Source organism: Pseudophryne corroboree, chromosome 7 (genome assembly GCF_028390025.1).
Source record: "Pseudophryne corroboree isolate aPseCor3 chromosome 7, aPseCor3.hap2, whole genome shotgun sequence".
NCBI lineage: Eukaryota > Metazoa > Chordata > Amphibia > Anura > Myobatrachidae > Pseudophryne > Pseudophryne corroboree.
Genome location: NC_086450.1, coordinates 42520758 through 42545653, shown reverse-complemented (window position 1 = coordinate 42545653; position 24896 = coordinate 42520758). Strand labels below are relative to the sequence as shown.

The 24896-nt window shown below is 46.0% G+C and overlaps 1 protein-coding gene across 2 annotated transcripts in view; it reads left to right on the top strand.

Annotated features, from left to right (window-relative positions):
* ITGB2 (integrin subunit beta 2) overlaps nt 1–24896 on the top strand; it is a 146120-nt gene that overhangs the window by 66635 nt on the left and 54589 nt on the right. For both annotated transcript variants that reach the window (XM_063933084.1, XM_063933083.1), the window contains exons 4-9: nt 11–194; nt 999–1169; nt 4377–4618; nt 6395–6550; nt 10558–10653; nt 23932–24021. In XM_063933084.1, the coding sequence (XP_063789154.1) occupies nt 11–194; nt 999–1169; nt 4377–4618; nt 6395–6550; nt 10558–10653; nt 23932–24021 (939 nt within the window). The remainder of the gene's footprint in view (nt 1–10; nt 195–998; nt 1170–4376; nt 4619–6394; nt 6551–10557; nt 10654–23931; nt 24022–24896) is intronic.

The following is a 24896-nucleotide window of genomic DNA, read 5'->3' as shown; positions in this document are numbered from 1 at the left end:
ACACACACAGAATTTCACCAACGCTGGGGAGCCAGACTCCGTCCGCTGTGACACCATGAAAGTACTGGCTGAACGAGGCTGTCAGGAGACAGATCTCATTAACCCTATAAGTCGACCGCTGTTTAAGGATTCACACTCTCTAGGTGGTACGGTGCAGCTGACACCTAAAGAAATTGAACTGCAATTGCGACCAGGTAAAAAAAAAAAAAAGTGCTGGAGCAATGCACATATGCAATAACACTCTTTGGAGAAGTTTCATAAAAACTTAGAGAGAGATAAAGTATCAACCAATCAGCTCCCATTTGTCATGTTACAGGCTGTGTTTGAAAAATGACAGGAGCTGATTGGCTGGTACGTTATCTCTCTCCATGCTTTCCCGAATCTCCCCCTTTATTGACTATGTGATGCTTGCTCTGCAGTGAGAGTGGGTGCGGGCAGTTGTGGAACTGCCGCCGTTGCAGTGGGTGTTGCGGCTACTTTCCTCCATCACCTTGAGCTTCAACCAATGCAATGGCGGCAGTTCAACACTAGCGAAAACTATCCAGTCCGTTCGGTATTCTTTATTTTCTGTTGAATCATCAGGATTTACTCATTCACTTCCATGTGCGATGCAAAAGCATAGTGACTTCTGTTGCAAAGTCAATACAAATAGTTAGTGGAAGAAGAGAACAAACACTTCCAAAAACAGAATCACACTGAATGTTAATAGGTTTCGTTGTTTTCTTTTTTCTTTCATTTTCCAATGGTCTGGTTTGTTTTTCCTATTGGTCCATTAATTCCGTGGAAACCATGGGAAGATTAATGTAAGCACCCTAATTTATGTATTCAAGGTGTAAAGTGACACGAGTGGCGTGTGACAAAGATCTGTGACTGCCTGTCCATAGAAGATATCAGTAGTAAAATAACTGCAGTGAAGGGAGGAGACAGATTGTAGCGAGAACTGACGTGTGTGACTACACTGAGCATTAGGGCTGACACTGTGTTTGTGATATTCTCAGGCATGCCTGCGGAGTTTGAAGTGAAGTTTAAGCGGGCAGAGGGGTATCCGGTAGACCTCTACTACCTCATGGACCTCTCTTACTCCATGAATGATGATCTTGCCAACGTGAAGAATCTGGGAACCCAATTGCTCAGTGCCTTAAACAGCATAACCAAGTCGGCACAGATAGGTATGAATGGATCACATACTGAATTTACCACCAAAAGAGTGTATGCATAGGACAAGGTAATGTGCAGAGCAAGTCAGCAGTGGTGCCAAGGGGGGGGGGGAATGGGGGAGGGGGCGGTGCTATTTACCTGGGCCCAGGCCTGATGGAGGGGCCCAGTGGGAACCCAGGTCCTCCCTCTTTACCTGACAGCAGCAGCTGCGGCTCTCCTACTCAGCCCAGCACACGCTGCTATGTGCTGGGCTGTAGTGTGGCCAGGGAGGTGCTTAAAGTACTAATGTTTTCTGTATTGTTTAACCCTAACCCTAAGTGTGCATGGCCACACCTCCCTTGATTAGGCCACGCCCCCTAAAAAGTACCTGGGGCCCAGCCAGGCTCTCTTCTGCCTGCAAGTCAGCACAAGTCAGCACTCAGAAGACTGTACCACTATGGCTTTTATAGATGATAAAGTTAATTTTGCTGGTGGCACCTGGTGTTGTTTCTTTTTTTGGTCTGTATTCCATTTAATGTTAACAGATATCAGGCCTCAAGCAGCGATGGGAGCAAATGCCAAAAGGAACAAAAGCAAAGCAAATTGCTTCTAGAACAAACCATGTTGCAGTGCTAGGGGTGTAAATGCATGATTTGTTTTTGCATGCAGGGTGATTATTGGCTGCACACAGGCCCCCGGAGTCCAGGGGGGCCCACACCACACACTCTGCACCCATTTTTTTCAATACTTACCCTCTGGAGTCGGGTATCGCAGCAGCAGCTCTGCAGAAATCACTGGTAAAATGGTGTGATGACCATTTTTCCAGAGACCTGCACATGAGCACTAGACTCTGGGACAGTGCTAGGGTCCCCGAGTGACCCTAGTGCCCAGAGTCAAGAGCACTGGCAGCTAGAGAGGTGTGGGTCCAGAAGGAGACTGCACACGGGCCTCCCTACTCTCTGAAGATGCCCCTGCTCAGAAGTGTTGGGTTTTACAACCCGACTCTTCGTAAATACACTCCTAAATCTCTCTGCACATGTTAATATTGCCCCACCTGCAGTGCAACATGGTTTTTCCAAGGCAACGGACTCTAAGTCCCAGGAGAACACAGGTTGTGCCCCCCAAAGCAGTCTCACCAGGAGGTTGCTGGTATCAGAAAAGTGATAAAACATGCCAAAAGTCAGCATTCAGGAAATGCTTATAGCACTGATGGGTTCACATTGCTGACCATGCCTGGGATTGATCAGGAGACAGCTGCAGGCAGGGATGTAACTAGGGCTGTGTTAGAGCACAGAGATAAAGGAGGGCCACAGGGAATTGATATGTTAGGTCAGTGGTTCTCAAACTTGGTCCTCAGGACCCCAAACAGCTCACAGTTTCCAGGTCACCTAGCAGGCCCACAGGTGTACCCATGATGCATTTTAAAAGTTCCACTTGTGTAGCTACGTATCTCACCAGTGATTCTGTGAGGAGAGCTGGAAACATGCACTGCGTGGGGTCCTGGGGACCGAGTTTGAGAACTTATGTCCTAGATTAACTTGATTACAATTGAGGGCTTGGGGGGGGAGGTGGGGGATATGAAATATCTATCTTATCCGTGGTGTTAACTTATTCTAACAGGAAAAAAGTGCTTTAAGTGTGAAGAGCATTATAGGTCGCTCACATAGGGGCAGATTTATCAAAGCATGGAGAGTGATAAAGTGGAGAGAGATAAAGCAACAACCAATCAGCTCCTGTCATTTTCAAGCGCTGCTGGCAAAATGATTGGGTTGTACTTTATCTCTCTCTGCATTATATATCCAAGGTTTGATTAATCTGCCCCGTAGTCAGGCAGAGACTTGTAATACGATCACAGACTGATGTGGCACAGAAGCAATTGAGATCACACATGCCAGGCTCATTATTGAGTAACAAATCAGACCATACAGATAGATCCACGGTCATCTTGGCTTCTTTGCTGCGCCTAGGCACACCATGGTTTATTTACATAAACACTTCATCTATTGTTCTCAGCTGCAATGAAATACAGAGGACAAAACAGCAAGGTATTAAGTCATTACAGCAGGGGATTAATTCCGACTGCCCAGTCTCAATTAATCCTATTAAAGGCCAAGATAAACATGGACCCATCTGTATATGAATTACACAGGTTATGTGGCTGGCTAACCTCAAGGATGCATTTCACCTGTTTGTAACCAGCCGCACACCCTGTGTTATAGAGTCCCTTGCAGGACATAGTATTAAATGGTACCAACATGGCGGGCACAAAGTAGAGGAACAGTGACGCTGGCAGCCACCACAAGAAACACACTGCACAACTCTGTCTAACCGTATACATCTAATAACTCCTTCATGTAACAAAGGTCTCTGGAGAAAAAAGTTAGAGGAAGGGGAGTAGTTAGTTGGGGGCACAGGTACTGGTGATCGGGACAAGTGTCAATAATGTCCCTTCACAGATAAGCAAAAACCTGGCATATTGCCAGGGCAGGGCGAGTCGACCTGGGTCCTGCTTGTGTCTGAAAGGGTCGGACTCAGGTTGACAGTCCCAGGTCCATGACCCTGTAACCAACCAGGGTTATTCCTGGGACTTGCAACTCGGGTCAGTGCCACGGCTTCTGTGTGAAAGGTATGACCCAGGTTTTGATGGCCTGGGTCATGCCTAAAAGGCGTTCATTAGTGGGGACAGTAGTGTTTAGAGATGACATCATCTCCAAGCGCCCACTGCTAGGCAGAAGACCCGAGTCACTGGAAAACCTGGGTCTGGTGTGAAGGGTGACGACGTGGGAATAACCCTGGTCCAGGGTTAAAGCCAGGGTGTAACATAGCCAACACCAATCGGTGATGTGTCACGAGTTGGCAGTGGAAGACTGTCATCCACAGCGACTGGTGTGGGCAGAGAGGTACAGTAAATATATTTCTGCTTCTTTGTGGAACAAGCATGGAATTTCATATGCCCCAGTGCAGAGACACGCAAGTCTTTTTGGCAGCAGCTTGAACGGTACCACACAAGCAGGGCCAAGACTGGCACCTGTCTGTATTTATCCTATTTAAGGGACAGATGGGAGATGTATCAAACCTTTAGAGAGATATAGTAGAGGTTTTGCTCAACTTACAACTGTCATCTTATGGACTGTTAGAAGTGCTGTGGGCAACTTCTCTGTTTTATCTGTCTTGAAGTTTTAATACATCCTCCCCAGTGTTTAATATGCTGCTGAAAATCTTTTGCCGATGTCTCGCAGGTTTTGGCTCCTTTGTGGATAAGACTGTGTTGCCGTTTGTGAGCACACACCCGGAGCAACTGAAGAACCCTTGCCCTGAGAAGCCCGACAATTGCCAGCCTCCTTTCTCCTTCAAACACATCCTCAATCTCACGGGGGATGGGGAACAGTTTAAGAGGCAGGTTGGATTGCAGAACATTTCAGGAAACCTGGATTCGCCAGAGGGAGGTTTGGATGCCATGATGCAAGTGGCAGTTTGTGGGGTGAGTTAAATTTGGTATCTTAGGGGTCTATTTACTAAGACTTGGAAAGAGAGGAAGTGGAGAAGAGAGGAAGTGGAGAGAGATAAAGTACCAGACAACCAGCTCCTGTCATGTTACAGGCTGTGTTTGAAAAATGACAGGAGCTGATTGGTTGGTACTTTATCTCCGTCCACTTTATCTCTCTCCAAGGCTTATTACATAGACCCCTTAGAAACTTAAATGCATGGTTTATTTATCACCAGCATTTAGGATTATGCGGCCTAAATTAATATTTTTGGGACATGCTCTGAAAACACCTGTTGTCCAGGGATGTACATATGGGGGACCATAGCAGATATCAGTCCTCTGGATAAGCAGTCCCTGTAAAATGAGTGCTGCTTTACTGCTTAGCCTCAGTAACTAAAATCTTCAGATGGAGTTAGCCATTGTAGCCTATGGGCTACACAACGCAGTAGTGCGCTGGCATCCCAAAGGCACACTACACAGCTGAGTGATATTCATTACTACCTTGTCATTATATACAGAATTTTAGAGATTTCCTGAATAGAACCTCACCAGTCCTAGCATCAAAGACCTTTCAAGACATTTTAACAAATTTACTATAATAGAATCATTATTTAATTACAAGACCCAGCATTTATTATTTATTTATTACCAGTTATTTATATAGCGCACACATATTCCGCAGCGAATATTTGGCCATTCACATCGGTCCCTGCCCCAGTGGAGTTTACAATCTATATTCCCTACCACATGTACACATTCATACTAGGATTAATTTTTGTTGGGATCCAATTGACCTACCAGTATATTTTTGGATTGTGGGAGGAAACCAGAGTACCTGGAGGAAACTCACACAAGTACGGGGAGAATATACAAACTCCACACAGATAGAGCCATGGTGGGAATCAAACACATGACCTCAGTGCTGTGAGGCAGTAATGCTAACCATTACACCATCCGTACTGCCCATCTGCTCATTTTGCAAGTTATTGTATTCACTTTTCTTTACTTTTATGCACAATCTATATTTTTATTTGACTGTATCGCTACATATAGTGTAATGGAAAGAATCCTTAAAGAAATAACCATCAAAACTTATAATTTAGAATACAATTTAGTGAAACTAGGAGAGTATTGGAACAATCCCATGTTCTCCCGATGCCTGGGAATCGGGGATTGCAACATGTTGGAAATTCTCAATTCAATGATTCCGACTAAATATAATCAAGTTTGGTGAGCCAGGGATTTTCAACATACAGTTTCTCAGATGGATTGCTGATCATCGATGTCCGACAATCGTGGAGTTGATTTTGTCGATCGGCAGATCGCCACTGGCAAAGTGGAGAAACAGCCTACATTAGCTACATGTCAAAAATCGATACATCTGAGTGCATCTTATACTGAGTACCTGTAGGTGTAGTCTATCTATCCCTCTGCGGAAAGTGCCATGTTTCCAGTGATAAAGGTGGTGCCGTACATTTAAAGCAAACCCTCTCGCACCAGAGACTCTGCTATCGTCTATGTGTCCGCCATACTCCCGTATATCACTGGGAAGATGGCTCAGGCACAGACTAGAGGGGGGCTGCAGCACACGGGCTCCCCTGTGCACTAATACGCCTCTGTGAGTCCCTATATTTCTCTGTAGTCAGGAGGAAATGTATTAAACATTCTAAAGAGTGGAGACTCGGGCAAGTAGAAGGTTTGATACATCTTTCCTTTAGACCTCTAGATGGCCCATGGGTAAATAGATTTTTGTTTGTTTTATTTGCACAGGAGAAGATTGGGTGGAGGAATGTCACCAGGCTGTTGGTGTATGCCACAGATGACGGCTTCCATATTGCCGGAGATGGTAAACTGGCAGCTATTCTGACCCCAAATAATGGAGAATGCCACCTGGACGACAATATATACAAGAGAAGCAATGAGTTTGTAAGTATTAAATAGTTAATGGCTTGTATTGGCAGTTAGAACTTGGCACAATCATAGCCGGATTAAAAGCCACATGGGCCTGAGGCAGAAAATGATCAAGGGCCTATTGTGAGAAGCAGAAGAGCTGTGACCAGTACTGTGTGGGTGTGGCGTTGTATGTGGGTGTGGCCAGTGCTGTGTGGGTGTGGCCAGTGCCATGTGGATGTGACCAGTGCTGTGTGGGTGTGGTCAGTGCCATGTGAGTTTATCCAGTTCTGTGGGTGTGACCAGTTCCATGTGGGTGTGTCCAGTGTTGTGTGGGCGTGGCCAGTGATGTGTTGGTGTGGCCAGTGATGTGTGGGTGTGGCCAGTGAAGTGTGGGAGTGGCGAAATCTGTGTGGGAGTGGCCAGTGTCATGTAGAAATAGAGTTGTGATACTTATGATCATGCTGTCATGTTAATGGGCCTATTTTATGGAGAGGCCTGGAGCTGTAGTCCAATCCGTCTAATTGTTAATCTGGCCCTGGGCACAATGAGTTGCTGACGTCTTCATTGGTGGAACCTTGACATTGGACTCTGGTGACCTTCGCCACTCTAAATGTCTTGCTAGATGGAATTAAGGCAGAATGAAGACATTGTGAAACAACAATACTGATATGTAGAACAAATACAAATAGTCATAAACTGGGTGACTCTACACGATGTGTGTACCCAGTGACATCATCAGCATACACGCTTGCCGATGCCGTTAGCAACAGAGCGACGGCGGGGGCCATTTTGCCGCCCTCACTAGCAATTTCTTCCATTGGCCTTGTACGTAGGGCCGGTGGAGAATGTCGCTGATGACCCGCGTGAGCGCACATAGTCAGCGACATAGCTCGTACACACTAGCGGATATGCCCGTTATCGTCTAGTGTGTACCCAGCAATGGGGGTCATTCCGAGTTGATCACACGTAGCAACTTTTTGGTGCGATCAACTAGACGCCGCCTATGGGGGAGTGTATTTTAGCATAGCAGGGCTGCAATCGCTTGTGCAGCCCTGCAATGCTAAACAAGTTTCCTGCAAAACAAGACCAGGGTCAGACTTACTTACCCTGTGCGATGGATCCAGCGACGAAGGTCCCGGGATTGACGTCAGACATCCGCCCTCCAAATACCTGGACACGCCTGCGTTTACCTCACCACGCCTGGAAAACGGTGAGTAGACCCCCCGGAACGCCTCCCCGCCGCCAATCTTCTAGCGATCGCCGCTGCAATCACTTTCAGCGCTGCTGGCGTCACTGCCCGCCGACGACTGTTGCCAGGCAACGACGCGCGTGCGCATTGTTGCTGCTGCGCAGCTGCAGTCCCGACCCCCAATATACATTACACAAAAATGAACATTGGAGGGACAACAATATTACTACAGCGGGACAATACAATACCCCATGCATGGGTAATTCTCATTCTCTGGTGATTACTCTTCATCGCCCAGAGAACCAACTTTCCCACGGGCTAAATATGAATGTTGAATAAAGACTATTGGATAGGAAAACGTAGTCTGGGAATGAAATGATGAAGAAGAGTTAGAGAAAGGGAGGCAATTAAGTGTAGTTAGAGGATTATTTCTTTTTGAAGTACTGTTGCGTGACAAGTCCATTAAATATGGACAATCAATGCTAAGTCACAGGATAGAAAGAACAAAACGTAAAAATGAGAATGAAATGTATGCCCCATATTCTGGATATGCCTCAGATTGATAAATTATACAATGAGTTTGTTTCCTGGCTGCACCAACAGAACAAAATACAATGTAACACAAACATTCATGCACCAGGGGTGGTGTAAGCATGGAGATGACTTGTGTGCAGAGCCGGCCTTAACCAATATGATGCCCTAGGCAAGATTTTGGCTGGTGCCCCCTAGCACCGCTGCTAGTTCTGCAGGAGATGCCTGGCATGAGTCAGCTGGCAGCACTGCTAAAGTCGGGCGCCTTTTGTTTATGAAAATGCATCTTATTTGCATTACTATGTGGCTAGGGTGCACAAGCAGCTTCTGCTGATTAAAATGATATGCAGCATGCCTATATACTGTGTGAGACTGTGGCTGTATCTGCATACAAAATGCTACATTACAGTGATTTCCAGGAATACACTGTAATGTAGCATTTCATATGCAGATACAGCCGCAGTCACATACAGAATATAGGCATGCCGCATATCATTTTAATCAGGAGAAGCTGCTGGTGCCCCTAAGCATACCAAATGTCCTAGTTTGCCTATGCCTAAGGCCGGCTCTGCTTGTGTGCAACAAGAAGCCTGACTGGCTGTGACTCTGGGGGCAGGAGGAGCAGAAGTGAAGAAGCCCCCTTGAATCATGTTCCCATATTGCAGAGTCGTAACTAGGTGTGTGCGGAGGGGGCACCGCACATAGCGCTGCAGGGTAGGGGGCGCTGTTGGCTGCATTTGTCAATTATCTGTTTTAATTACTTTCACTCGCAGCTTCCCCCTTGTTGAAACCCGGCATCTCCTGACCGCCCCTGTCTCCTACCCTGACCCCTTCTGTCGCTAATACCTATACAGCATTCATCAACTCAACTTGGGATTTATTAATTATTCAGTCACACTGTAATTTATTACATTTCAAGATGCTGACATACACGGGTTTCGAACCCATTGCCTGTGCCATTGCAGTCAGACGCTCTATTCATTGAGCTATCTGCCCTTGTATAGAAATGTTGATAATTCTAAGATAGAGAATTCTAACTAATTCTGGGTATGGCAGTATATTGAAATGTCTTATTTAATAAAGGCTATTGTAACTGAATAGCTTTCACGTTAAGTACACGCATGTGGAAGGGACATCATGGCATGGGCTTTCTCTGGGATGATGCGCCTTATATCCCTATTGAAAAAATGGGGGATGGGGGGGGGGGCAATTCTCACTCTGGCACAGGGCACCAAAAAGTCTAGTTACGGCCCTGCCCATATGTACATAGCCATACACCGATGAGAGCTATGCCAGTGCCCTGTAGCAGAAACCAATGGATCAATCATAAACAGATTATTTACAGTCTAGCTTTAAGGATATCATCACACTTGTACTGACTGTGGAGAGGGACTATGGGGTCTATATGTAAGTATGCAGCCATTGTAAAGATTTTCGATCAACACATTGCAGCAAGTAGAAAATGTTGTCTTGCTGCAATTTACCATTAAACGTTCTTAATGGTTTGCCTCAGTCCTGGTGGTCTCTGTGTGATGCCCGCCTCGAGGTTTCCAGTAGCAGATTATTAAAAAGAAAAAACGAAGAAAGTTGAAAAAATATATATTTTTAAGAGAGAATTTTTTTTTTAAATATAATTTGCAAAGAAAGACTTGTTTTATTTAAAGCAATCTATCACCTCTGCCGTTGCCCTCCTGAGGAGGTGACAGTAGTAAGAGGCAGGGGTGCTTTAAGAGAGGAGGAGGCCTGGGTGCAGCCTCCTCCATTCGGGCCTCCTCCTCTCTGCCGGGAGTGCTAAGAGTCTGAGCACTAGAGCGCTCAGACTTCACTGCGCATGCGCAGATCTCCGGGAAAATGGCGCGGTGGGCATTTTCCCAGTGATTTTTGTAGTGCGCATGCGCAGAACTCCATGAAAATGGCTGCTGCGCCATTTTCACAGACTTTTAACACCGACGCGGGCGTTGGCGCGGTACTCCGGAGGGGTGAGTATTTAGAAAATGGGTGCAGTGTGTGCGGTGGGGACCCCCCTCTGTACTCAGGGGCCTGTGTGCACCGCACCACTGCACCCATTAGATACGCCAGTAGTAAGAGGACCTACAGTACAGCAGTACAGATCCTGCCCAGATCGCATTGAATATGCGATCCCTGATTAACACCCCCCAAATTGTCTCGGCCTCCACTCAGTATCACCAGTAGGTGCGCTTACAGTATACTCATCGCACAGACATTTAATTTACCAGCAATAATCTAAAATTGTACTTTATGGTTTTGTTTTTTTGCTTCTTTTTCAAGTGGAATTTTTGTCTTTTTTTGTTTTTTTCAGGATTACCCATCAGTCGGGCAACTGGCCCAGAAACTCTCGCAAAATAACATCCAGGTTGTGTTTGCAGTCACATCCAATATGGTTAAAACGTACCAGGTATGAGAATGTAATGTAACACATGCAGGGGGAGGGCAGGCCTGTACAGCTGCAGATAGTTCCATTATACGTTATAATAGTTACATTGCTTTTTTTTCTTTTTTCTTTTAATCTAGAAAATATAGGGAGGAGGGGGGCAGTTTATATATTCCTGAGCATAGTACCTCAACCATACATCCAAACAGTGTCAGACTGGGGCATGAAGGGCCCACTGGGGGGATGCAATGGTAAGGGCCCATGTTTAGGGTGTGTCCAGTCTTCAGAGGGGTGTGGCCAGCCACAGAGGTTTGGCTAACCATTAGAGAGTGCATGGTCTTGGCCCCTGGATAAATATATGTAGTAAATACTGCTAGTGCATGCATGGTAATGTACCAGATTAATAACAGCCATGCCCTGTAGACCATACACCATAGTCCTGTGCAGTATAATGTAATTCAAGGCCGTCGAGAGCCATGCTGGGCCCTGGTAAAGGGGCAGGGGCGTGGCTGAATATAGTGGACATTACTATGCCCTTTAATATAAAGAGGGTGCCATTTTAACACACGGGGGGGAGGGGGGGGGGGTCAAGGGGGCGCAGTGGATTGCACCCCTCTTCCTACCTTACTTGATCCGGAAGCGGCTCTCTCCTCCCCAGCCAGCACCATTCCCCCAGTGATATTTGGGAAGATGACACTGGTCACTAGAGTGCCACAGAGTCTTGCTTTCTATCTTGCCATCTTCTTGAAGATATTACCAGGAGGATGACGCCAGCACAGGTATACACTGGGGGGGGGGGGGTTAGTGGACTTGGGCCACTCCGGCAGCCTGGTCCCGGATAATTTGTACCTTTTTCCCCCCTCTCGGTGCTACTGTGGGGGCGGGGCTTCTATTGGTCTGACTTTGCTGCCTGGACTGGCGAACTATGAATGCTGACGTATCAGACTTAGGGTTCTATTATTATTATTATTATTATTATCCTTTATTTATATGGCGCCACAAGGGTTCCGCAGCGCCCAATTACAGAGTACATGAATAATCAAACAGGAAAACAGCAACTTACGGTTGATGACAGTATAGGACAAGTACAGGGTAAATACACATAGTTACATCAGCAGATGACACTGGAATAAGTATCAGGTGGCAGAAGACTGATGGATTTGATGCAGTTGAAGATTATTAAAGTAAGAAAGGATAAGCACATGAGGGAAGAGGGCCCTGCTCGTGAGAGCTTACATTCTAGAGGGGAGGGGTAGACAGACAGGGGTGACACAGATGGAGTACATGGAGAGTGTAGAACAGAGGGTTAGGATGAGATTTGGCTGGGTTTGGTGAAGAAGTGCGTCTTGAGAGCCCGTTTGAAGTTTTGTAGAGAGGTGGAGAGTCTGAGGGGGAGAGGTAGGGAATTCCAGAGAAGTGGTGCGGCACGTGAAAAATCTTGGAGGTAGGAGTGGGAGGAGGTGATCCGTAGGCAGGAAGGTCGTCGTGCATTAGCAGAGCGGAGAGGACGGGTGGGAATGTAAAGGGAGATAACGTCAGAGATGTAGATGGGAGAGGAGTGGGTGAGGGCTTTGTATTTCTATTTGCTAAGCCTTGGATGGAGATAAAGTGGAGAGAGATAAATTACCAGCCAATCAGCTCCTAGCTGCCATGTCACAGGATGTGTTTGAAAAATGATAGCAGCTGATTGGCTGGTACTGTATCTGTGTCCACTTTATATCTCTCGTCTTATTACATAGACCCCTTAGAAACTTCAATGCATGGTGTATTTATCACCAGCATATAGTATGAGTAGTGGGAGCTGTTTGGTTGGGACTTTATCTCCGCTCCACTTTATCTCCATCCAAGGCTTAGTAAATACAGTGACTACACCCCTTAGTCATTTACCCATAAGTTATCACTTGAATGATCACTCAATGTAGGTACAATGTGTTTTTTGAAAATATATATTTCTCTTTGATAAATATGAAATAATAGAGGCCAGAGAATAATAGATGGTTGGAGCTGCATTCAGTACACAATAATAGGAATTGGATTGTGCAGCTGCTGAGTATTGAAATAAGGACATTTCCTGGGACAAATATAACAAAAACTGGAGATGTACACTGACCCTCGTGTTTTGGGTTTGGTTCTAATTCATCATCGTGTTTTGGTTTTGGCAAAATCGCCCTCAAGTGTTCTGGTTCAGATCTGGTTTTTGGTTAGGTTTTGTATTCCTTTAAAATTGATTTTTTTTAAAAATTGATAAACATTGATAAAAATATTTTTTTTAAAATACATGTTCCGAGCTGCCAACAGACCCGAGCTAGTACTCATTCCACTCAGAATCCCAAAGCAATTCCGAACTGGGACTCGGTTCGCCGCGGAACCCCTAAGTCCCGTGTGTGTTTGTATTTCAGGAAAACCGAACTGCACATCTCTAAAAAAAAAAATCATGGGCCGCCCCTGTATTTAGGAACCGACAGCTAATACAGAATCTGTATATGTACAGATGGCTGAACTGTGCATTTATACTGCATAAAACGTTTATTTTTCCACCAGCTCATCAGTTTCAGCAATGGCAGGAAGTCAGGACGGAGTTCTGCGATGTCAGGCAGGAAGCAAGTCCTTATCTATAGGCCATACCTGTTTCCTTGCATTCAGTTTCTAATTCAGTAGCTCCTCGCGTACTATCTCTGACCTCTGACCCTCCCCCCTTTCACGCCACCACCATCACCAACATTCATGTAAAAGAAAGAGTATAACAGGGACACTTGCTATAAAACCTTCTCTTTACATTTGTCCGGGGATTTGCAGGATCGCTAGGCAATGTAGGGTCTCACCGGGTCTGGCCTCTGTATGTGAGGACCAACAGTTTATTTTTTAACGAAACTTTGCAGCAGCACTGTAGTATCCTAGCAGTGCCTGATAGTCCATCCAGTAGCATTCCAACATCTGTGCCTCCTCCTGTAGTCACTGGGTACCCGATCCCTGATAGGGCATTGCAAAGGAGGACGGGGAACAACGACTGGTTCCTAACAGCCAATCACAGACGCCCTTCTATCGCTTATTACCACTGCTTGGGAATCACTCTAGATAAATAGGAAGTGCTTTTGCCACAAATTTTCCAGACACAATAGCTCTGGATCATTATACGTATATTTTAAACATCACAAAGTACTAAACATAGATTATTACAAGATAGAATGCATTTCAAGCCAAATAGACACTTCTGTGAGGTGGTTTCTCCACAGGGATCTGTTTCTGTACGTCCGAAAAATAACAGAAAAAAACAGTGGCGCAACTTTAGACACAGCGCCCATAGGCGCGCGCACACACACACACACACACACACACACACACACACACACACACACACCCTCACACTGACTGTTGCATAGCTGCTTGAGTGCAGGAGAGAGCAGCATGACTGCAGGACGGGTCAGAGCGCCAGGCAGCTGCATGACCCAGACTAGGGATGGACATCAGAAGCCAATGGTTAGCAACCATCGATGTTCACAAATAGATGGTTGTAGGTTTTCCATCGAATTGCAGGTATTTGATGGTTGACAGCCATCTGATGCAGGTCTCCGATGCCCATCTCATGGCTGGCTACTTTTGTGCAGCTGCAGATACCCGACAGTGGTGCCCACAGCTCAGCTAGTGTGCACATGCTCTAAGCTCTGAATGGTTCTGCGCATGCACATATTAAAATCATCAATGGTTATACCATCAAATGGTTGCGATGCAATGGCTAGTAGCCATCGCATAGCGTGATTAGATGTCAGAAGCCTGGCAACCATTCTATGCTGGATTTAACGAAGTCCATCCCAAGCCCAGACCCAGGCCCTAGACTGCCCTCCTCCCATCTTGGCGCTGCTGCTGGTGCCACCCTTACACCTTGCTCATGCAGGAAAATAAGTTGAATAGTCTTATCTATAATGATGAAATCCAAGCAGGTGTCTTATGGGGATGTAGTCGGTATACCACCTCTCACAATACAGGTGGCGGGATCCTGATGGGTCAAAATGACGACAACTTAAAACGGTAAGAATTAGGGTTAGGTTGAGGCTGCAGGAGGGGAGGATTATGGGTAAGATGCGGGGGAGGGGGCAGGTAGGATGAGGCAGCAGGAAGGGCGGTTAGGGTTAGGATACCGCAAGGGTGGGTTAGGGTTGGGGTCAGGGATAGCCTTAGAATACTTACCAAAAATTGCCAGCATTTTCACTGTAGTGATCCCGCTGACCGTTGGAATTCTGACCATCGGGGTGCCGTACCCAACCCGTCTTATGCATCAAGTTGTTTTATGGAGTGAGCGGATGCAGCTCCACATGGCAGAAGTTAATTATAAATGACGACCGTTTGTTCATGCAACAGTCTATGGGGGACATTTACTAAGCAGTGATAAGAGCGGAGAAGTGAGCCAGTGGAGAAGTTGCCCCATCAACCAATCAGCAGCTCTGTATCATTTTGTAGTATGGAAATTATAGATGTTACTTCAGTGCTGATTGGTTGCCATGGGCAACTTCTCCACTGGCTCACTTTTCCTCTCTTATCACTGCTTAGTAAATGTCCCCCTATATTAGAGATGAGCGCCTGAAATTTTTCGGGTTTTGTGTTTTGGTTTTGGGTTCGGTTCCGCGGCCGTGTTTTGGGTTCGAACGCGTTTTGGCAAAACCTCACCGAATTTTTTTTGTCGGATTCGGGTGTGTTTTGGATTCGGGTGTTTTTTTCAAAAAACACTAAAAAACAGCTTAAATCATAGAATTTGGGGGTCATTTTGATCCCAAAGTATTATTAACCTCAAAAACCATAATTTACACTCATTTTCAGTCTATTCTGAATACCTCACACCTCACAATATTATTTTTAGTCCTAAAATTTGCACCGAGGTCGCTGTGTGAGTAAGATAAGCGACCCTAGTGGCCGACACAAACACCGGGCCCATCTAGGAGTGGCACTGCAGTGTCACGCAGGATGTCCCTTCCAAAAAACCCTCCCCAAACAGCACATGACGCAAAGAAAAAAAGAGGCGCAATGAGGTAGCTGTGTGAGTAAGATTAGCGACCCTAGTGGCCGACACAAACACCGGGCCCATCTAGGAGTGGCACTGCAGTGTCACGCAGGATGGCCCTTCCAAAAAACCCTCCCCAAACAGCACATGACGCAAAGAAAAAAAGAGGCGCAATGAGGTAGCTGTGTGAGTAAGATTAGCGACCCTAGTGGCCGACACAAACACCGGGCCCATCTAGGAGTGGCACTGCAGTGTCACGCAGGATGTCCCTTCCAATAAACCCTCCCCAAACAGCACATGACGCAAAGAAAAAAAGAGGCGCAATGAGGTAGCTGTGTGAGTAAGATTAGCGACCCTAGTGGCCGACACAAACACCGGGCCCATCTAGGAGTGGCACTGCAGTGTCACGCAGGATGTCCCTTCCAAAAAACCCTCCCCAAACAGCACATGACGCAAAGAAAAAAAGAGGCGCAATGAGGTAGCTGACTGTGTGAGTAAGATTAGCGACCCTAGTGGCCGACACAAACACCGGGCCCATTTAGGAGTGGCACTGCAGTGTCACGCAGGATGTCCCTTCCAAAAAACCCTCCCCAATCAGCACATGATGCAAAGAAAAAGAAAAGAAAAAAGAGGTGCAAGATGGAATTGTCCTTGGGCCCTCCCACCCACCCTTATGTTGTATAAACAAAACAGGACATGCACACTTTAACCAACCCATCATTTCAGTGACAGGGTCTGCCACACGACTGTGACTGATATGACGGGTTGGTTTGGACCCCCCCCAAAAAAGAAGCAATTAATCTCTCCTTGCACAAACTGGCTCTACAGAGGCAATATGTCCACCTCATCATCACCCTCCGATATATCACCGTGTACATCCCCCTCCTCACAGATTATCAATTCGTCCCCACTGGAATCCACCATCTCAGCTCCCTGTGTACTTTGTGGAGGCAATTGCTGCTGGTCAATGTCTCCGCGGAGGAATTGATTATAATTCATTTTAATGAACATCATCTTCTCCACATTTTCTGGATGTAACCTCGTACGCCGATTGCTGACAAGGTGAGCGGCGGCACTAAACACTCTTTCGGAGTACACACTTGTGGGAGGGCAACTTAGGTAGAATAAAGCCAGTTTGTGCAAGGGCCTCCAAATTGCCTCTTTTTCCTGCCAGTATAAGTACGGACTGTGTGACGTGCCTACTTGGATGCGGTCACTCATATAATCCTCCACCATTCTATCAATGTTGAGAGAATCATATGCAGTGACAGTAGACGACATGTCCGTAATCGTTGTCAGGTCCTTCAGTCCGGACCAGATGTCAGCATCAGCAGTCGCTCCAGACTGCCCTGCATCACCGCCAGCGGGTGGGCTCGGAATTCTGAGCCTTTTCCTCGCACCCCCAGTTGCGGGAGAATGTGAAGGAGGAGATGTTGACAAGTCGCGTTCCGCTTGACTTGACAATTTTGTCACCAGCAGGTCTTTCAACCCCAGCAGACTTGTGTCTGCCGGAAAGAGAGATCCAAGGTAGGCTTTAAATCTAGGATCGAGCACGGTGGCCAAAATGTAGTGCTCTGATTTCAACAGATTGACCACCCGTGAATCCTTGTTAAGCGAATTAAGGGCTCCATCCACAAGTCCCACATGCCTAGCGGAATCGCTCCGTGTTAGCTCCTCCTTCAATGTCTCCAGCTTCTTCTGCAAAAGCCTGATGAGGGGAATGACCTGACTCAGGCTGGCAGTGTCTGAACTGACTTCACGTGTGGCAAGTTCAAAGGGCATCAGAACCTTGCACAACGTTGAAATCATTCTCCACTGCGCTTGAGACAGGTGCATTCCACCTACTATATCGTGCTCAATTGTATAGGCTTGAATGGCCTTTTGCTGCTCCTCCAACCTCTGAAGCATATAGAGGGTTGAATTCCACCTCGTTACCACTTCTTGCTTCAGATGATGGCAGGGCAGGTTCAGTAGTTTTTGGTGGTGCTCCAGTCTTCTGTACGTGGTGCCTGTACGCCGAAAGTGTCCCGCAATTCTTCTGGCCACCGACAGCATCTCTTGCACGCCCCTGTCGTTTTTTAAAAAATTCTGCACCACCAAATTCAAGGTATGTGCAAAACATGGGACGTGCTGGAATTTGCCCATATTTAATGCACACACAATATTGCTGGCGTTGTCCGATGCCACAAATCCACAGGAGAGTCCAATTGGGGTAAGCCATTCCGCGATGATCTTCCTCAGTTGCCGTAAGAGGTTTTCAGCTGTGTGCGTATTCTGGAAACCGGTGATACAAAGCGTAGCCTGCCTAGGAAAGAGTTGGCGTTTGCGAGATGCTGCTACTGGTGCCGCCGCTGCTGTTCTTGCGGCGGGAGTCCATACATCTACCCAGTGGGCTGTCACAGTCATATAGTCCTGACCCTGCCCTGCTCCACTTGTCCACATGTCCGTGGTTAAGTGGACATTGGGTACAGCTGCATTTTTTAGGACACTGGTGACTCTTTTTCTGAGGTCTGTGTACATTTTCGGTATCGCCTGCCTAGAGAAATGGAACCTAGATGGTATTTGGTACCGGGGACACACTACCTCCAACAAGTCTCTAGTTGGCTCTGCAGTAATGATGGATACCGGAACCACGTTTCTCACCACCCAGGATGCCAAGGCCTCAGTTATCCGCTTTGCAGTAGGATGACTGCTGTGATATTTCATCTTCCTCGCAAAGGACTGTTGAACAGTCAATTGCTTACTGGAAGTAGTACAAGTGGGCTTACGACTTCCCCTCTGGGATGACCATCGACTCCCAGCGGCAACAACAGCAGCGCCAGCAGCAGTAGGCGTTACACGCAAGGATGCATCGGAGGAATCCCAGGCAGGAGAGGACTCGTCAGAATTGCCAGTGACATGGCCTGCAGGACTATTGGCATTCCTGGGGAAGGAGGAAATTGACACTGAGGGAGTTGGTGGGGTGGTTTGCGTGAGCTTGGTTACAAGAGGAAGGGATTTACTGGTCAGTGGACTGCTTCCGCTGTCACCCAAAGTTTTTGAACTTGTCACTGACTTATTATGAATGCGCTGCAGGTGACGTATAAGGGAGGATGTTCCGAGGTGGTTAACGTCCTTACCCCTACTTATTACAGCTTGACAAAGGGAACACACGGCTTGACACCTGTTGTCCGCATTTCTGGTGAAATACCTCCACACCGAAGAGCTGATTTTTTTGGTATTTTCACCTGGCATGTCAACGGCCATATTCCTCCCACAGACAACAGGTGTCTCCCCGGGTGCCTGACTTAAACAAACCACCTCACCATCAGAATCCTCCTGGTCAATTTCCTCCCCAGCGCCAGCAACACCCATATCCTCCTCATCCTGGTGTACTTCAACACTGACATCTTCAATCTGACTATCAGGAACTGGACTGCGGGTGCTCCTTCCAGCACTTGCAGGGGGCGTGCAAATGGTGGAAGGCGCATGCTCTTCACGTCCAGTGTTGGGAAGGTCAGGCATCGCAACCGACACAATTGGACTCTCCTTGTGGATTTGGGATTTCGAAGAATGCACAGTTCTTTGCTGTGCTGCTTTTGCCAGCTTGAGTCTTTTCATTTTTCTAGCGAGAGGCTGAGTGCTTCCATCCTCATGTGAAGCTGAACCACTAGCCATGAACATAGGCCAGGGCCTCAGCCGTTCCTTGCCACTCCGTGTCGTAAATGGCATATTGGCAAGTTTACGCTTCTCCTCCGACAATTTTATTTTAGGTTTTGGAGTCCTTTTTTTTCTGATATTTGGTGTTTTGGATTTGACATGCTCTGTACTATGACATTGGGCATCGGCCTTGGCAGACGACGTTGCTGGCATTTCATCGTCTCGGCCATGACTAGTGGCAGCAGCTTCAGCACGAGGTGGAAGTGGATCTTGATCTTTCCCTAATTTTGGAACCTCAACATTTTTGTTCTCCATATTTTAATAGGCACAACTAAAAGGCACCTCAGGTAAACAATGGAGATGGATACTAGTATACAATTATGGACTGCCTGCCGAGTGCAGACACAGAGGTAGCCACAGCCGTGAACTACCGTACTGTACTGTGTCTGCTGCTAATATAGACTGGTTGATAAAGAGATGTCTATGTAACTATGTATGTATAAAGAAGAAAGAAAAAAAAACCACGGTTAGGTGGTATACAATTATGGACGGACTGCCTGCCGAGTGCCGACACAGAGGTAGCCACAGCCGTGAACTACCGCACTGTACTGCGTCTGCTGCTAATATATAGACTGGTTGATAAAGAGATAGTATACTCGTAACTAGTATGTATGTATAAAGAAAGAAAAAAAAACCACGGTTAGGTGGTATATACAATTATGGACGGGCTGCCGAGTGCCGACACAGAGGTAGCCACAGCCGTGAACTACCGCACTGTACTGTGTCTGCTGCTAATATATAGACTGGTTGATAAAGAGATAGTATACTCGTAACTAGTATGTATGTATAAAGAAAGAAAAAAAAACCACGGTTAGGTGGTATATACAATTATGGACGGGCTGCCGAGTGCCGACACAGAGGTAGCCACAGCCGTGAACTACCGCACTGTACTGTGTCTGCTGCTAATATATAGACTGGTTAATAAAGAGATAGTATACTCGTAACTAGTATGTATGTATAAAGAAAGAAAAAAAAACCACGGTTAGGTGGTATATACAATTATGGACGGGCTGCCGAGTGCCGACACAGAGGTAGCCACAGCCGTGAACTACCGCACTGTACTGTGTCTGCTGCTAATATAGACTGGTTGATAAAGAGATAGTATACTCGTAACTAGTATGTATGTATAAAGAAAGAAAAAAAAACCACGGTTAGGTGGTATATACAATTATGGACGGGCTGCCGAGTGCCGACACAGAGGTAGCCACAGCCGTGAACTACCGCACTGTACTGTGTCTGCTGCTAATATAGACTGGTTGATAAAGAGATAGTATACTCTTAACTAGTATGACTATAAAGAAAGAAAAAAAAACCACGGTTAGGTGGTATATACAATTATGGACGGGCTGCCGAGTGCCGACACAGAGGTAGCCACAGCCGTGAACTACCGCACTGTACTGTGTCTGCTGCTAATATATAGACTGGTTGATAAAGAGATAGTATACTCGTAACTAGTATGTATGTATAAAGAAAGAAAAAAAAACCACGGTTAGGTGGTATATACAATTATGGACGGGCTGCCGAGTGCCGACACAGAGGTAGCCACAGCCGTGAACTACCGCACTGTACTGTGTCTGCTGCTAATATATAGACTGGTTGATAAAGAGATAGTATACTCGTAACTAGTATGTATGTATAAAGAAAGAAAAAAAAACCACGGTTAGGTGGTATATACAATTATGGACGGGCTGCCGAGTGCCGACACAGAGGTAGCCACAGCCATGAACTACCGCACTGTACTGTGTCTGCTGCTAATATATAGACTGGTTGATAAAGAGATAGTATACTCGTAACTAGTATGTATGTATAAAGAAAGAAAAAAAAACCACGGTTAGGTGGTATATACAATTATGGACGGGCTGCCGAGTGCCGACACAGAGGTAGCCACAGCCGTGAACTACCGCACTGTACTGTGTCTGCTGCTAATATAGACTGGTTGATAAAGAGATAGTATACTCGTAACTAGTATGTATGTATAAAGAAAGAAAAAAAAACCACGGTTAGGTGGTATATACAATTATGGACGGGCTGCCGAGTGCCGACACAGAGGTAGCCACAGCCGTGAACTACCGCACTGTACTGTGTCTGCTGCTAATATAGACTGGTTGATAAAGAGATAGTATACTCGTAACTAGTATGACTATAAAGAAAGAAAAAAAAACCACGGTTAGGTGGTATATACAATTATGGACGGGCTGCCGAGTGCCGACACAGAGGTAGCCACAGCCGTGAACTACCGCACTGTACTGTGTCTGCTGCTAATATATAGACTGGTTGATAAAGAGATAGTATACTCGTAACTAGTATGTATGTATAAAGAAAGAAAAAAAAACCACGGTTAGGTGGTATATACAATTATGGACGGGCTGCCGAGTGCCGACACAGAGGTAGCCACAGCCGTGAACTACCGCACTGTACTGTGTCTGCTGCTAATATATAGACTGGTTGATAAAGAGATAGTATACTCATAACTAGTATGTATGTATAAAGAAAGAAAAAAAAACCACGGTTAGGTGGTATATACAATTATGGACGGGCTGCCGAGTGCCGACACAGAGGTAGCCACAGCCGTGAACTACCGCACTGTACTGTGTCTGCTGCTAATATATAGACTGGTTGATAAAGAGATAGTATACTCGTAACTAGTATGTATGTATAAAGAAAGAAAAAAAAACCACGGTTAGGTGGTATATACAATTATGGACGGGCTGCCGAGTGCCGACACAGAGGTAGCCACAGCCGTGAACTACCGCACTGTACTGTGTCTGCTGCTAATATAGACTGGTTGATAAAGAGATAGTATACTCGTAACTAGTATGTATGTATAAAGAAAGAAAAAAAAACCACGGTTAGGTGGTATATACAATTATGGACGGGCTGCCGAGTGCCGACACAGAGGTAGCCACAGCCGTGAACTACCGCACTGTACTGTGTCTGCTGCTAATATATAGACTGGTTGATAAAGAGATAGTATACTCGTAACTAGTATGTATGTATAAAGAAAGAAAAAAAAACCACGGTTAGGTGGTATATACAATTATGGACGGGCTGCCGAGTGCCGACACAGAGGTAGCCACAGCCGTGAACTACCGCACTGTACTGTGTCTGCTGCTAATATATAGACTGGTTGATAAAGAGATAGTATACTCGTAACTAGTATGTATGTATAAAGAAAGAAAAAAAAACCACGGTTAGGTGGTATATACAATTATGGACGGGCTGCCGAGTGCCGACACAGAGGTAGCCACAGCCGTGAACTACCGCACTGTACTGTGTCTGCTGCTAATATATAGACTGGTTGATAAAGAGATAGTATACTCGTAACTAGTATGTATGTATAAAGAAAGAAAAAAAAACCACGGTTAGGTGGTATATACAATTATGGACGGGCTGCCGAGTGCCGACACAGAGGTAGCCACAGCCGTGAACTACCGCACTGTACTGTGTCTGCTGCTAATATATAGACTGGTTGATAAAGAGATAGTATACTCGTAACTAGTATGTATGTATAAAGAAAAAAAAAAAAAACCACGGTTAGGTGGTATATACAATTATGGACGGGCTGCCGAGTGCTGACACAGAGGTAGCCACAGCCGTGAACTACCGCACTGTACTGTGTCTGCTGCTAATATATAGACTGGTTGATAAAGAGATAGTATACTCGTAACTAGTATGTATGTATAAAGAAAGAATAAAAAACCACGGTTAGGTGGTATATACAATTATGGACGGGCTGCCGAGTGCCGACACAGAGGTAGCCACAGCCGTGAACTACCGCACTGTACTGTGTCTGCTGCTAATATAGACTGGTTGATAAAGAGATAGTATACTACTAATATTATATATACTGGTGGTCAGGTCACTGGTCACTAGTCACACTGGCAGTGGCACTCCTGCAGCAAAAGTGTGCACTGTTTAATTTTAATATAATATTATGTACTCCTGGCTCCTGCTATAACCTATAACTGGCACTGCAGTGCTCCCCAGTCTCCCCCACAATTATAAGCTGTGTGAGCTGAGCACAGTCAGATATATATATATATTGATGCAGCACACTGGGCTGAGCAGTGCACACAGATATGGTATGTGACTGAGTCACTGTGTGTATCGTTTTTTTCAGGCAGAGAACGGATATATTAAATAAAACAAACAACTGCACTGTCTGGTGGTCACTGTGGTCGTCAGTCACTAAACTCTGCACTCTCTTCTACAGTATCACAGCCTCAGGTCAATCTCTCTCTCTCTCTCTCTCTCAACCCTAATCTAAATGGAGAGGACGCCAGCCACGTCCTCTCCCTATCAATCTCAATGCACGTGTGAAAATGGCGGCGACGCGCGGCTCCTTATATAGAATCCGAGTCTCGCGATAGAATCCGAGCCTCGCGAGAATCCGACAGCGTCATGATGACGTTCGGGCGCGCTCGGGTTAACCGAGCAAGGCGGGAAGATCCGAGTCGCTCGGACCCGTGAAAAAAAACATGAAGTTCGGGCGGGTTCGGATTCAGAGAAACCGAACCCGCTCATCTCTACCCTATATTAGTAGTATTTAGCTTGGTGATAGCTCTGATCATGCCAATCTTTACTTCAGAAATATTGTATTTACTTTACAGGATCTCAGTAAATTAATTCCTAAATCCGTGGTTGGTGGATTGTCTGATGATTCAAGCAATGTTGTCCAGTTGATTACAGAGGCTTATCAGGTAAAAAGCACGCTAATTCAACCACACATACTGTACGTGACCCCCCAGAGAACCAGTTCTTATACAGGGTGAGGCAAAAGACCTCTCAGGTTAACATAAAAGGCATGGTAAATACTATTCAGAATTTTACTACATAATCAAAAAGTGTATGGAATACTGATTATTTTCAATAAGTTTTGAATATTACCAGTTATTTATATAGCGCACACATATTCCGCAGCGTTTTTGCACAGCGAGCTATCGGTGATTAACTGTGCATGCGTATGCACTGCAATGCGCACATCCGTCGGCAAACAACAGCAGCCATCGGCGGTCAGAGACAGGATGGTGTGAAATCGCACAGTCATTTGCTTGCTGATTAACAGGAGGAGACCATTTGTGGGGGGTAACTGACCGTTTTCTGGGAGTGTCAGGGAAAACACAGGCGTTCCCAAGGGGTTTATTCATGAAGCAGTGAAAAGTGTGGAGAAGTGAGCCAGTGGAGAAGTTGCCCATGGCAACCAATCAGCATTGAGGTAACATTTATCATTTGCATACAATACAATTGTACGGAGAAGCTGATTGGTTGCCATGTGCAACTTCTCCACAGGCTCACTTCTCCACTCTTTTCACTGCTTCATGAATAGACCCCCAAATGTTTTCAGGGAGGGTATGTGACGTCAGCTCCGGCTCCGATCAGAATGTTCTCATCGCACCGTAGGAGTAAGTCCTGAGCTGCGCACACACTGGTATAATAAACCAGAGGTTCTCAAACTCGGTCCTCAGGACCCCACACAGTGCATGTTTTGCAGGTAACCCAGCAGGTGCACAGGTGTATTAATTACTCACTGACACATTTTAAAAGGTCCACAGGTGGAGCAAATTATTTCACTTGC